The 16,172-nt window shown below is 39.4% G+C and overlaps 1 protein-coding gene across 1 annotated transcript; it reads left to right on the top strand.

Moving 5' to 3' along the window:
- Positions 1–1,433: 1,433 nt before the first annotated feature.
- LOC122306232 lies at positions 1,434–7,384 on the top strand. The gene is made up of 6 exons (XM_043118666.1): positions 1,434–1,438; positions 1,637–1,726; positions 1,840–1,945; positions 2,005–2,079; positions 6,447–6,853; positions 6,943–7,384. Exons 1-6 carry the CDS (start codon positions 1,434–1,436, stop codon positions 7,382–7,384), a joined length of 1,125 nt encoding a protein of 374 aa, XP_042974600.1.
- Positions 7,385–16,172: the final 8,788 nt, after the last annotated feature.

The raw sequence follows: 16,172 nt of genomic DNA, 5'->3' as shown, positions 1-16,172 counted from the left end.
TATAGACTTTTAGTGGAAAAATAATTATTGTGACGAGTTGATTGTCTTTTTATCATAAAATAAAGTCATCACAAAAAATTATTTAATTTGTATCCTTATTAGTGTGGCTTATCTATTTTTAGCAATGAAAATATTAGCGGTAATTAAAATTTAAATACTCAATCAAATAGCATCGGCGCCAATACTCACAAAAACAAACGCCCCCCCCCCCCCCCCCCCTCCCCTCCCCCCGCGCCCAAAACTCTAATCCCTCTCATTTCCTCTTTCTCGCCTCCCCCCTCCCCCCCAGCTATGCCGGCCCCTCCCGTGACCACCCTAGCTAGCCCGCGCTGCCGCCATCGACAGCACCACGACGCCGTCGCCGAACCACTTCTCCCTCTCCCCCTCCTTTCTCTCCGTCCACCATTGCGCCCTAACCCTTACTCTACTCCCTCTCTATTTCTCTGTTTTCTCCCCCTCCTTGCCGTCGTGCGCCGTCGCAAGCCTAGCCACCGACATCGATTTCCTCTCAGCCGTGCAAGAAGCTCTCTCACATCCACTCAAGTTTCTCCCTCTTCAAGCCCCGATCCCCCACGGTCTCTCCCTCATCTCTCTGTTTCTCTCATCTCTATAAGAGCCCCTTGTAGTTTTTCTGATTAACTAAGAGCTTGGTTTTCAGATTTTAATTTTTTGTGTAGATGGTTGGATACCTCAATAATTCCCTCTCGACTTCTCCACGTCGTTGTCGCAACCCGCATTCAAGCCACCATCATATATATGCTTTCATATGAGATTCATTTTGTGATTTAGGGTATGTATTCGAGATCTGTCCTTGGTTGTACGTATTTGAATTTCTTCTTGGTTGCATTGCACTGAGATATGTTCTTACTAACTCAAAACCCTAGTTTTTTTAGTCATTTGTGAGTTTCACTAATCTTTGTTATTTGCAATAGATAGTGGATCTCTGTTCTTTGCCATTGATGTCTGAAAATATTTGTGCCATTGATGTCTGAAAATATTTGCTAGTGTCTGAAAATAGTCTGTATATATAAATATCAAAGTATTTGTGCCATTGATAATAACTTGCACTTGCTATTACAGAGATCAAAGAATGGCCCTGCATGATGTCGTCTGGGCTCCTGCAGCCTCATAGGAAAATTTCATTGTATTATTTTTGGTTTGTATCTAGGTTTTAATTTATCTAGGTTCTATATTGTCAACTTGCATCAATGAAAAACATGGTTGTTTTACTGATAAAAAGGGCTGTTTTTAGAAAATATGAGATAGAGAGGATGGCATGAGCATGGTCATGCAGTGGTAAAGCAGTTTCTAACATTGTTCTGTGACTAAACAATTTTACCCTATATTAGTAATAGCTGAGCACCTTCTGCTGATTAGCAAGGTTTGGGTAGTTGTTTTTTAAATTACATGGATTTGAAGTAACTGTTAGCAATATGGGGTTGTCATTTAACAAGTTTTGGTGCCATTTGTTGGACCAATTAATATAAATAAGTCCTGATGATTGCTTATATTATGATTATTATTGTTGTTATTATTATGATTATGATTATTATTTAGAAGAGGATATTGGTTGTTTCTACTATGAAGCTGACATACTGGGGTATACCAAACACCTTTTTATTAATTGGTATTTCAGATTTGAATTTGGTACCAATGGTGGACTCACTGCAAAGGAGTTGGCTATGAAATTTGTTATTCTCCAAAAAATCCTATCTTCCAAATTAGCGTGAATAGTATTATTAGAGTGCAACCATAGGTTCCTGTTAAGCTTTTCTTTCGAATGTAAGGGTGCATCAAATTTTGCCTGTAAAATCATGTTTTTTTGTTCTTTTTCTGCAGTAAGGGTGCACTTACTGTGGGTCTACCTCCAGCTTGGGTTGATGTTTATGAAGAAATAGCGGCAAATGTCCAGCGTGCACGGACTAGAATGGCTGAGTTAGCCAAGGTAAAGAAGATCAACGTTTGATCGAGTCTCTTTCACAAGAGATCACTGGATTGATAAAGAGATCAGAGAAGAAACTGCAGAGGCTTTCGGCAGCTGGACGTTCTGAGGATTCAAATGTTAGAAAGAACGTGCAGGTATGACCGCTGGGCAATGTATTACTTAAAACTGCTTGCACAATTATATTGATTGCCTCTAATATCTTTATTTTTGTGTAAGAGGGTTTCCAATTGTCTTATTTCTTATGCTGCAAATACATAGTGGGCCTTGATTGATTTCAAAACAAATCAATTCATAACCTCCAGGTTTCAGTTTCAAATTAGATGGCACATGAACAAGATGATATTAGGGAACTAGTTATAAGAAATCTCTAAAATCTCTCTCTCTCTCTCTCTCTCTCTCTCTCTCACACACACACACACACACACACACACACACACACACACACACACACACACACACACACATACATCCTCCCTTGGTTCGAGATCCGTTTACCTCAAAGGTTTCACATTCCTTAATATTTTGAACTTCTTTTCTTTTAATCTTGAGGATCGTTGGTACTTTGAATTCTTCCAAAGCTCTTGTTCATGCTGCAAGATTTAATGGTTAGGGCAAGCATGCATTGGTCATCCATACTGCTGTTTCCTAGAACAGTGTCTTGGGCATCTGTTCTTTCTTTTTCTTCCTCTCTGGTCATGTTGTGAAGACAGCTAGAATGCCATCTTTTAAATTCTTCCACTTCCTCTCTAATAACAAGTTGGACAAGCTGTTCCCATTACCAGTTACCATTTGAGAACCATCCTTTCTTGGTTAGTTATTCTTTAATAAACTTGTTTTTATTAATTAATTTCCAGTGCCTCTGATTTTTTCTCTCTGTTTGTCTGGCCAATACTCAATGATTTTTAGCACCCATGTATTGATTGTATATTAATAAGTGAAAGTCAATAGATTCAGCCAAGTATTTGTTGCTACTGAAATGTATTATGTGAGATTTTATTTTGGTATGTATATTATTATAATGGATGCATATCTTCCTTCATTTTGAGATGCATAGTAACATACATGATTATTTTGTTTTATTTTAAAATCTATATTACTGTGATTGATGTGTATATTAGCTTATTTTGAGATGCATATGAATATTATCTGTAAATTGTTTTATTTTGTTATGTATATAGTTCATATATATTATCAGGTTATGACCATAATTGCTCCCCAATTCAACTGATAATATCCTTTTATCCTTTTGCTAAAGTCTTACTCGTGGTTGAAGGAGTGTTCATTGGAATATGTGTTCATTGTAGTAATGTTCATTGGAATGTGTTCATTGCAGTAGCGTTCATTAAGAATGATATTACAATAGTGTTCATTTTTTGCTAGTTTCTTTTTTATTGATAAATGTTGAACTTTAGTTATTTGTAGGTCAAGTTGATTAGACACCCATTATTTTACAGGTAATTTGGCTTCATTTGTGTTGATGTTTGAGCATGGAATGGAGTTGGATAAAGATAAATTATTTTGAAGTGTTGGGATTAAGTGAGGAGCAGTTTTGAGTTTGTAAAGGATTTGGTATTGGTGTCTAAATCTTGAATGTATTGGGAATGGATAAGTTTGTAAAAACAAATGTATTGGGAATGGATAAGTTTGGCCCTTTTTCTTTTTAAATTATTATAAGTGTCAATTTTAATCTCTAATGTTGGAATATATTTATTTAAGCCTATAATGGAGACTATTTGTTATGATTATTTTTGGCTAAATCTCTTTTTTCTTCTTTTCTTTTTGTTTTTCTTTCTTTCTTTTTTTTTTTTTTGCAATTTTTTTTGTAAAATATTAGAGCATTTGCTATGAATGCAACTCATGGAAAATACTTTTTACGACTATATGCTCACTAGCTAATGCATATTTGCCACAAAACTGTAGACATTCGTGATATAATTGGCACCACAAAGTCTATTACAAACATGTTTTTGGCACAACAATATACATCACAAAAAACTTTATGTCACCATATTTTCAATAAATATTATCGTGGGAATTGTATTATTTTCTACCAAAAGATTAGTGGGTAAATAAATTTAAAAGACCACAAAGGCTTAAATCCAAACTGCTTTTGTCACGAACTAAATTAGTTTTTATCACAAATTGGATTCGTGGAAAAAATCTACCTTTTCCCATGAAAAAAAAATTTGGTGGCAAAATAGTATTCGTCACTTATTATATGCCACCAACATCCCATGAAAAATTTTGGTCGGAAAATTCTTTTTTGCCATTAATCTTAGCTTTTTCTGACCACTTTCTATTATGGAAAAAGCCACAAAATGTTGTAGTGCCTTTTTGACGACAGACAAGGATCATACCCAGTAGGATTATCCACAACAGGCTTGGGTTTTGTGTCTCTTTCGACGTTGTTGCTTAAATTAATATTCCTACTTTACTACTAGGCTTTCATAAATGTTTCTTTTCCAGGCTTGCGCATGCTCTTCATCTCGCTGATCACATATTGTTTTTACCCCGATCGCTGTCTTCCCACCCGACAAAAGCAGTCTGTTTTGGATGATGATCCTGATCATGATATGATCTTGGAATTAAACACACTAGCTGCATGTCTGGCGAAGCACATGATCATCTTTTATATATACGTTTAGCATATTGGGAAAATACAGTTCAACGCACGAATTGCTCTTTTTTATTTCTTTGGCGTATTTATACATATATGATTATATTTTGACTGGTTTTTTAATGGATTATACGATTAATGTTGTACAAGCAAACAAACAAAAAAATATTGCGCCTATGATTTTTCAGAAGCATCTCTTCTAGTACTGAGTGGTGATGGCGGAAATATAATTGATCATAATTCTATAAATAGAAATAAAATAATTAAAATTAAAAAGTTTTATTAGGATTTTTTCTCTACTTTTTTTCTGCAGCGCACTTTTTGTACGTCCTATATATCAACAATCATTTTCATTTCAAATATATGAAAATTAATGATGGTCTAGTCGACCCATGCAATTAGGCTAGTTTAGATTCATATATGAGATGAGATAATTTTAGATGAAAGATAAAAATTAAATAAAATATTATTATTGTTTTGAAATTTGAAAAAGTTGAATTGTGATTTAAAAGAATTGAATTGTTTATTATACTTTGTGTGAGAGTTTGAAAAAGTTGTAATGATGAGATGACATGAAATGAAACACCTTTCCAATCCAAATGAGGCTAAAAAGGCGTCTCTGTGGTTTTTCCAAATTTTATAATTATAAATTTGTTTTTTCTTATAGCTTAAGTTCTAAGGATAGCTTATGATTTAATATAATATTATCAAAGCATATATATGCCTATTGAGTTGTTTTGATATAATTGTTGCATAGTGTAGTTGGATTAGATGACATACATGAATATCTTAGATGTGGGTGATTTCATATTTGTATTTTTCAAAGTTCCGAATGTTATTGGCTTGTTATATATTTCGTGTTCTTTTTAATAAAGTGCAGATTTTGTTTATGTTTTAATGAAATTATCGTATAGAGAAACTAGATAAAAATCAAATCTTGAAATATTCAAAGTTTTCATCAAAAAAAAGTAAGCCACTATTTCCGACTAGAGCTGCTTTTATTTTTTGACTCGAAATATAAGAGTAATAATGTTGGATTATTTCAAATATTGGATTATTTTAAATATTCCCTCCAATTTGACTTCCCATATTAGGATGACAAATAAACTTTTAGTAGTTTATAAGTGAATGAGTTTCACAATAATTTTGCAGAAATGAGAAGTTTGCTGGAATGAGTTAGTATAAAGGAAATCATGTAGTTGTAACTATCTTGATTTCCTTGACTAGATTAATTGTATTTTATCTCTTGTAAATTTGGTATTCGATAGCCTAGGTTCTTCTTGTTATGTTATTTGAATATTTTTGATATTGCTGTGTGTTTGAATTTGTAACTGCAATACTCTGTACAGTCCTTATATATAGGACATCTTCATATCAATGAAATAAACTTCCGCAATTCTATACGGTATCTAGAGCACGGTCCTCTAAATTTTTTTCTTTTTCCTCATGGCTGCATCCCCTAAGTCTATGGTTGTCAATAATTCTAAGCTTACTGGCAATGGTGACACTCGTCTTGTTGCCATCAATGCTGACTCCCAGCTTCCTTTGAAGCTGAACCCTTCCAACTTTCCTTCATGGTGCGCCCAATTGATGTCCTTGCTTATTGGCTATGACCTCTAGGGTTATCTTGATGGTAACACTATCTATCCGTCACCGACGCTCCCCACCAGCACCTTCTCTACCGGATCATCTTCTGCAAATGTCCCCAATCCAGCCTTCTAGAGTTGGTTCAAGCAAGATAAGTTGATCCTTCACACCATACTTGCATCCGTCTCCAAACTAGTGATACCACTCATTGCTACTTCGTTCATTGCCCATGATGCATGGTCCAAGTTGCAACGATTGTATGCCAATTGTTCACGTACTCATGTTATGCAACTTAAGGAGGAGTTGACTCTCATTCAGCAAGATTTCCGCTTGATCTCTGAGTATCTCCATGCCATCAAGGTTCTTGTTGATGAACTTGTGATGATTGACTCTCCCGTCTCAATGAATGACATGACTCTTTATGTCCTCAATGGCCTCGGTCCTAAATTATGTGATATTGCAGCAACTATTCGGGCACGTGAGACTTTTCTTACGTTTGAAGAGCTTCATGACATGCTGGTTGGCCACAAAAGCTACTTGAAATGTATTGAAACTTCCAACTCTGCCGTGGTGCTACTGCAAATACCACTCAACGCCGCACTATTGCTTCCAAGTCCAACCGCAACCAACGCTCCAGCATCAGTTCCTCTGGTTAGAATCACACCAGCTCTGGTCGCAAAGAGCTGTCTAGTAAGCCTAAGATTGTTTGCCAACTATGTGACAAAGTGGGACACTCGGCCAAGACTTGTCGCTCAATTTCCAGTGAGAAGTCTGTGAATTGTGCCACTACCAGTGGGTCCAACGACAAGAAGTGGCTTGTAGATTCAACTGCTTCCCACAATATTACCTCTGATCTTGCCAATTTATCTGTTCACTTGGAGTATGATGGCACTAATGAGGTCTTCATTGGCGATGGCTTGGGTTTGCGAATCACACATGTTGGCTCTATGACTTTTGCCTCTTCCTTGAAGCCCTTTACATTAACCAATACACTTTGTGTTCCTAATATTCACAAGAACTTGATCTTTGTTCATAATTTCACTCATTCCAATAATGTTTATCTCGAGGTTCACCCATTTCATTTTCTTATGAAGGATCGGAGCATGGGGGCGACTCTTATTTGCGGTAAATGTCAGGATGGTGTCTATCCAATGCCAATGGCTTCTCCCGCTACCAAGTCTTCTGTTTTAGCACTTGTTGGTGAACGAACAACATTTGACCCTTGTCATAGATGACTTGGGCATCTGTTGAGTAAAATTGTTGATTTGATTATTCGTCGATTTTTTCTTCCAGTCATAGTGTCTCATATCTCTTTAACATCTCTTTGTACTGCTTGTCAATGCAATAAAAATCATAAATTGCCTTTTTCTTCCACTTCTCTTATTAGTACTCATCCTCTTGAATATATCTACACAGATCTTTGGGGGCTTACGTCTTCCACTTCAATTAATGGGTTTCATTTTTATTCATTATTTGTTGATCATTTTACCAATTATTGTTAGTTGTTTCCAATCCCTTGAAAAAGTGATGTTCACTCCATTTTCCCATAGTTAAACGGGATAATTGAAAAACAATTTAGCTTTCAAATCAAGCACTTATACTCGGATAATGGGGGGGAATATCATGCTCTTTGACAATGTCTTTCTTCTAATTCCATTAGTTGGCTAACCACCACTAGGACTGGGCAACCGAGCCAAATTTTGTTTTGGCCAGGTTTGGAACCTGGATAACCGGGTTTCGGTTACGGGCACCGGCCCAGTACCTGGTTTTTAAAACCCGGGTGTTCCCGGGCCAGGTACCTAATTTAAAACCCGGTACCCGGGTTTTCTTTAAACCCAAAAATTGCAGAAAAATTTTGCAATAGAAACTATAGAACTTGATGCCAACACAGAAATTATAGAAAAATTTGTATGAGGAGATGGCTACATTTTGTTGACAGAGGCTTGAGGCAAATGTAGGAAAGCTTTGAAACTCAGATTTCTATCTATATGAGGAGATGGCAAATGTAGACAACCCAATATTTGCCTAGCCTGTGTTTGCAAGTGTAGTTGTATGTATATTTATATGAATGTAATGATTTGTGTTCATGCAGGAATCTGTAACCTTCAGCAAGCATAAAAAATTTGGTGGGATTTTTCACTTACAAGATTGTAACTTTCATTCAAGCTATAGAGGAATCACTTCCAGTTGTTGGGAAAAAAAACCTACATCCAATAGTGGATTATGTAATTTTGTTCAGTCGTCAAGATAGATGAATATAGAATAGTCTTTCAATTTCAACATTATTTTTTCTTGAATATGTAATTTTGATATGTTTTCTTGAAAAAAGTGTAATATAATATAGATAAATATAGAATAGTCTTTCAATTTCAGCATTATTTTTTCTTGAATCTATAATTTTGATATGTTTTCTTGAAAAAAGTATAATATAATATAGGTTTTCAGCATTATGTTTTTCTTGAAAATTAATTTAATAATATAGGCTTTGTTAAAAAAAAAAAAAAACCCGATTATAGGCCGGAACCTGAATTTCGGGGTTGTAAACACCCAGATCAATCCAGGTTCTAGCCCGAGTCATAACCTGGATATATCCGGGCTAGAACCCGGTCCGGATTTGGAATCCGGGTTCCAGACCGGGTATACCTAGATACCCGGTCCGGTACCTGGTTGCTCAGCCCTAACCACCACTCCTCATACACCTCAACAGAATGGTACAAGTGAATGTCGGCATCATCACATCGTTGAACAGGCCAAAATCTATTGAGTCAAGCGAGTCTCAATTCATCTTATTGGTCTTATGCATTTCAGGCAGCGGTTTATTTAATAAATCGTATGCCCACTACTATTTTAAAAATAAGAGTCCATTCAAGTGTTATTTGGTCGCCTACTCGATTACAAGAAGTTGAGAATTTTTGGTTGTCCGTGTTACCCATGGCTAAAACCTTATACCACAAGTAAACTACAACCAAAATCAATGCCTTGTCTCTTCCTAGGTTACTTGAGCTCACAAAATGTCTATAAGTGTATGGACCTTCATACATCTCGCATCTACTTGTCTCGGCATGTGGTCTTTGATTAGTGTATTTTTCCTTTTTCTTCCTCTGCCCATGTCAATGTGCCCTCTCTGTCATTTTTAGGTGCTAACACACAAGATCTTGCCATACTAGTAGTGCCTTCCATTGGATAGATGCGCTCCTTTCCTACCACCATGACAGACAGTGCTCCTACAGCTTCGCCTCCATTTTCTCAACCATCTTCTTCCCCTGCACAATCTAGGCTAGTAGAAATAACTCCACACACTTGTAGTGGACCCAGCCCACCCATACCCATACCATGACTACTAGGTCTATGAATGATATTCATAAACCCAAACACCTTTACCTAGCCACAAAACATCCTCTTCCTCAACCTATAAAGCCCTCATGTGTGTCTCAAGTCTTGAAGGATTCCAAGTGGTGGCATGCTCTGTTAAAGGAGTTCACTGCTTTGGTTAAACATGGCACATGGGAGATTGTGCCACCAAGCTCAACCATCAAACCCATTGGATGCAAATGGATTTTTCGAATCATACGAAATCCTATGGTAGTATTTCTTGCTATAAAGCAAGGTTGGTGGCCAAAGGATTTTATCAATGGCACGGTTTTGATTATAATAAGACATTTAGTCCAATTGTAAAGCCAGTGACTATTTGAGCTATCCTCTCCCTTGTTGTTCAGAAAAATTGGCCACTTCAACAACTGGACGTTAATAATGCCTTTCTGCATGGCCGACTTCAGGAGGACATCTTCATGGTTCAACCTTCGGGTTTTTTTTTTTTTTTATCCTAATCTGTCTTCTAATGTTTATAGGTTAAAGAAGTCTTTGTATGACTTGAAACAAGCACCTCATGCTTGTTATCAAGAACTGAGCACTTGTCTTCTTCAATTGGGCTTTCAGCAGTCCAAATCTGACTCCTCTTTATTTATCTATAATTGTAATGGAGTTACACTATTTTTTCTGGTATATGTGGATGATCTCTTACTCATTGGCAATGATTCTATTGTTATCTCTAAAGTTGTTCAGCAGCTTCGTCATCGTTTTTCTCTGAAGGCCCTTGGATCCTTAAATTATTTTCTTGGTGTCGAGGTGATTTCAGTTAAACACAGATTGTTCCTATCCTAAAAAAAATATATTTGGGATCTTCTTACTCACACCAAGATAGATCTTCTTCAGCTTCATGATGGATCTTCTCATGTTGATCCGACAGAGTATCGCCAAGTCATAGGAGCTCTCCAATATCTCTCTTACTCAACCCGACATTCCTTTCCCGGTCAACAAGTTGGCTCAGTTCATGCATAAACCGTCTCAGCTTCATTGAACTACTGCCAAATGCATTTTGCGCTACTTGAAGGGCACTCTTAATCATGGTATTCTCCTCAAGTGCACTAGAAATCTCACTCTTCAAGGGTTCTTTGATGCAGATTGGGTAGGTGATTGGGATACCAGATCCTCCACCTTTACTTATTTTATTTTTCTAGGTGACTGTCCCATTTCCTAAAGCACATAGAAGTAGCATGTTGTGGCTCGTTCCTCTACCGAGGCAGAGTACCGAGCTCTTGCTTCAGCCACCTCCGAGCTTATTTGGATTTGCTCATTGTTTCATGAGCTTGGTATTCCGATCAAGGTTTTAAATACTATACCGGATGCCGTATCGGTCAAGGTGCTGGAACAAAATACTTTGATACCGGTACCATTTCATGTACCGTATCGGGATAGTCGATATACGAATAAATTATATATATAAATATATATAAATTATATTCCAAAATAATAGTCTATAGATGAATAAAGTATACATAAATACATATATATATATATATATAATTATAAATAGTCTGGTCTAAATTGGGGGTAAACAATGAGCTTATAATTTGAAGAAATGAAAAAAAAATTAAAGGCAAAATACCGACAGGTACAAGCCGAAATATCAGCCGGTACTATAGCAGGTATTTGACCGGTACGGAACGGGTAAAATACCTGTACAGGACTAGTGGCTGGTACAGCATATACTGGCCAGTACAGTACAGTATTTAAAACACTGATTCCAATACCTAAGCCTCCATATTTTTTTTGTTTTGATAATATTGGTGCTACTCAGTTAAGTCTTAATCCTGTAATGCGTTCGAGGATGATACATATTCTTATTGATCTTCATTTTGTTTGTGATCTGATCTCCAAAGGAATTCTACAAGTCTCCCATGTCAGCACACACGACCAGCTTGCAAACCTCCTGACTAAATCTCTCATGCCAAAAATTTTAAAGTTAGTGCACCAAGATCGGCTTATCTAATGGCATGCCTATCTTGAGGGGTGTATAAAGGAAATCATGTAGTTGTAACCATCTTAATTTCCTTAACCAGATTAATTGTAATTAATCTCTTGTAAATCTGCTATCTAATAGCCTAGGATCTCATTGTTACGTTATTTTAATATTTTTGATATTGTTGTGTGTTTGAATTTGTAACTGCAATACTCTATACATTCCTTATATATAGGACATCTTCATATCAATGAAATAAACTTCTGCAATTCTATAGTTAGGAGGTGTTGTCAGCTTGGTTTTTATCGGGTTCATATTGAGACAGACTCTCATATTCTTGTTAACTATATTACTAGGGGAAGCTGTGACATTTGGTATCTTGAGGACTTTTGGGATGAGATTCAAGATTGTATTGATTGTATGGAGTATCGAGTGAACCATATTTATCGTGAAGGTAATACAAGAAAACAAGGGAGGGGAGCTCATTGGTGACCAAGGAGGCTCTAATGCTTAAGTCGGTAAATCTCCTTAATAGTTTGTGCTAGAGTGCAAGAACTTAGAGAGCGTTCTTTGTACTTGGGGGTTAACTTTTATATATTATTTTTTGGGGGGGAGGGGGAGGGGGAGGAGGGCATCCAGTACCTTATCTTAGAGGGCTCATGTCACTTCAACTAATGTTTGGTCAAGATCACTTAATGCGATGTGTCTCCTGGAGTGGCACCATTAATGCAGCGCGAAGTCTGAGGAGTGGTGCCATTAATGCAGGGTGGCACCATGAATAGACTTTAGCTTGCTAGTGATCACCACTAAGTCTCTCTATACCTTATGTCAGGAGATCGAGTGTCCTTCACATCTCTCACCCAACTGTTTGTATAGGTTCTCGAGTGCTAGGTGTCGTTGGAGGGTGTCAGGGCAGCGAGCTCCCATCTAATCCTTCAGTTCACCTTTCCCGCATGGGGTTTGCATCACAGGTTAGTTTAGCCTATGGATTGAGTACTCCAAAAGGGTGCAATGCATTCTTTAGAGAAGGATAATTGGGCCAGGCTGGGCCCCTCGTGGTCCCTCCTAGGCCTATCACAAGGGCCTCAGAAAGGGAGGAAAAATCTCCTTATAGTTACCCCACTAATTCCTATAAGACTAGTCCAACGGGAATTTATTTTTGCCTTGCCTTCTTGTTCTTTCCTTTATGTCGTCATGTTTGTTGAACTTTCACGCCTTCAAGATGGCCAATTATTACTCTTCCAGGCTCCTGCGACACATCTTAGGCTCTTGGCACTTAATTGTACCCATTTGGCTTCTTCATCATTAATGGTGTTAGGTGACTGTTCCTCTCCCGACTTTAGTGGTTATTTCCTGACAGCCAGATTTAGCACTTGATTGTGTCTGTTCGATTCTCTTGGCATTGATGGCATCAGATGGCTTTCTCTCTCTCTCCCACATTGCATCGTACAGTACACACTGCAGGATTTGTGCTCATCTTGCTGGCCTCGTGGGACGTGTGTGTTCCCACAATCTGGAATCCCAATCGTTGCTGGAGCCTATTTAAACTCCAACACCTTCATCATTTGAAACCTACTTGCATTCCTTGCTATCGTTTTCCTTATCCTAATCCTTTGTGTTTCTATGCTTTCCTTTCTTCCTTTCATTCACGTGTTTCTTGCCTCCCCTTCCTTTATTTTCACACTCCCATGGCTCCCAAGAGATCTTCCCGTGCTGCTCCTAAGAGCTCCAACTACGTCAATCCCTCTGATTCCTTATGAGCCCTTAGGGGTTTAGACCCTCCTAAGGTCTATACCAAGTCCCAGCAGTTTCATAGGTTTTCCTGGAGGTCAGTGGTGACTCCAAGTGAGTTGGAGTCTTTAAAGTCTACTTTCAAGGTATCCGGCATCATGGAGTTCGAGGTGCTAGAGCCTCAAGAAGAAGGGGTGGACTTTGAAGGCTATGCCTCAAAGGTAGCCTTGTACCCTTGCATGTTCTCCAGCAGTCGTCGGTTGCCCTTCTGTCGTCCGGTTCACAACATGTTAGACTATCTCCACTTGGCACCAGCACAACTCCATACAAATGCGTGGAGAATTTTGGTGTCCTACTATGTCATCTAGCGATGGGTGCTGGAGGGGGTGGGTTTAGAACACCCTAACTTGACTACTCTTGAGTTTCTTCTCACTCATAACCTCTTGAAACAAAACAACAACACATGTAGCTTCCGGTCCATCCATGCATTGGCTCGTCTAGAGCCTCAATACAATTGGGTGAAGGGGTGGAACCTGCGCTTCTTTTTCTGGTCAAGCAAAGGATGGGAGTTTCAGGTTGGCCAAGTCAACTAGTGCGACTATCACATTCGCACCATCTAGGCAGTTGTTAGCGAGGATAAAAGCTTTTGACCATCGGCAACTCCCAATGAGGTGAGTCAGATCGATTTGTCAAGGCCTAGGTAAAGGCACACCCGAATGATGTTTTCTCCAAGGCCCTATTGGATGAGAGTAGCCACCGGCAATACGTAGCAACCACGGCCAACATGCACTCAGTTAATCAATGTATACCCATGCAACCAGCTATTCCCTAGGTTCGCAGGTGTTCCCCTAGCCCTCCAACGATAGAGAAAGGGAAGAAACTCAAGAGGGATGTTTCCGCCTACAACAGCTCTGAATCGGTGCCAATGCCTCCCCTGGGACAGTCTTCTGTTCCTTTGCTTGTCCCATGTCCAAAGCCATCCTCAAAGAGGGGTGGGAAAACTTCCCCGTCTCCCAAAGATACGTCTTCATCTTTTTCGCCATGCAGGATGGGTGAGGCTGAAGCCCTTTAGTAGGTTCAATCGACTCCCTCGACAATCGATGCTCCTCAGCCTGAGGGGTCCCTTCCAGTTCTTTCTAAGGTCCCTTCTCCGACCCTACCAAGCAATGTTGGGGGGGGATCAAGAACCTTTTCCAGGGGGAGGAGTTGCTCTCCTTGCAATTTTATGGAGTTCTTTTGGACCCTCCTACCTGGGTGTCTCAGATAATGTTTCCATCTCCTGAAATAAATATCGAGATGGTTCCCTTGCCAGTTACCAAAGAGCATCTTGATGGGGGCGAGGACTCTCTTGATTAGGTTTCCATCTCGAAATCTCCCATTTCCTATTCTCTCAAAGTCGAGATTATCTCGACCGAAGTCGTTTCTAAGAAAGGTGGAGGTGATGAAGTTGTGTCTGGGACCGAAATGATAATGGTGGTGTCATGGCTTCTACTAGGATTCTAGTTGACACATCTGAAGCTGAGAACACAATGGTGCTAGTTGAGGTCAATAAAGCTTCAGTTGTTGTCGCCAATGTTGGGGTTCATTGCCCTCCACTTGCACCATCCCAACCTTTATATCGGCAGAAGCCAAGGCCAAGGTCACCGTAGTGTCAGTTGGGGCCAATGAGGTTCTAGCTATTTTGGCCAACACTGGGGCCTCACTGTCCTTCACTAACACCATCCCAACCTTAGCGTCAACAAAAGAGGTGCCAAGGTGGTGGGGGAAGTGGCGAGGGAGGCCGAGGCAGCTCTCCAAGACTAGAAATTGATTCATTGAGAGCTGGCAAGGCTCTAGCTATTCCAACTAACCCAGGGGTCAGAGAGGATCCCGAACGTGCCGAGGTAAATGAAGGTGAAGGTAAGGGAGGTCCATCCTCTGTGAAGTTCACGACGAGAGCTAACGCATCAGGTGGCGATAACACTTTTGTCGGGAGTCCTTTTGAGGGAAGGAATTACACTACCTTGAGGTCTACAGTGGATACGGCCTATCCTAGATCTGTCAAAGAGATGGCCAGGAAGCTCAAGGGGTTCTTTTATGAGGTTGACTATTAACTTTTCGCATTCTTCTTTAAGTCTTCTTGGCATATTTTCTTTTGGTGTTGACTTGAAAACTTTCAGGGCAGGGAGTGGAGCGGTTGGCAGCTTTTACTGTGGGTGACCGTGAGGAGCTAGAAAGTGAGAATCGGGCACTCTGATCCTTGGCACGATTAACCTTCCAACACACCGAGAGAGAGAGAGAGAGAGAGAGAGAGAGAGAGAGAGAGAGAGAGAGAGAGAAAGAGAGAGAGGATGAGTAAGAGGAGGCCCTCATTAGGGCATAACTCAGTCGCCAAAAGAGGATACTCCAGCTTTGTCATTGAAAGGCCCAACGTAAGTCTAACTTGGCAAGATCATGGGAGCAAGCCAGTTTCCATCGCCTTGAAGCAGCTCTCAGTAAGGAAGCGAGGGACAATCTTTAGGAGTCCCTTGATTGCCAACTATAGGAGCTGGACCGCTCCATGTTGAGAATTCAAGGCTAGGGAAACAGCATGATGCTGATGCCCGAGCATACATGTGACTCGATAGGAGATACAAGGAGCTTACTAAGTCCTGAAAAAGTAGGTCAAACTCTCTCAAGGCCAAGTCCTAGAAGGTGAAGGAGTTGGAGGCTGAGAATGCCTTGGCCGGCACCAAGTAATCCAGCAAGAAAAGCCAGGCTGATGCATTGGAAATCAAGCTAAGCGAGGTCAATCGTACGATAGCCACTCAAGAAGCAACTATCAAGGACTTACGCTCTCACCTGGATCATGTTGAGGCCGCAATCCTTTAGCTACACACCGAGTTGTCAGACTTCTATTTGGTTTGCGATGACAACTAGTCTTATAGCAATCTAAAAGGCCTAGAGAGAATTCGGGACCACGTGCTCGTTAACCCTCATAGTGACTTGAGGTCTCTGAAGGTGAAGGATCTTCC

This window comes from Carya illinoinensis, chromosome 4, assembly GCF_018687715.1.
Source record: "Carya illinoinensis cultivar Pawnee chromosome 4, C.illinoinensisPawnee_v1, whole genome shotgun sequence".
In the NCBI taxonomy this organism is placed as follows: Eukaryota; Viridiplantae; Streptophyta; class Magnoliopsida; order Fagales; family Juglandaceae; genus Carya; species Carya illinoinensis.
The sequence above is the reverse complement of the archived record's forward strand: the minus strand, read 5'-3'. Positions and strand labels throughout refer to the sequence as shown.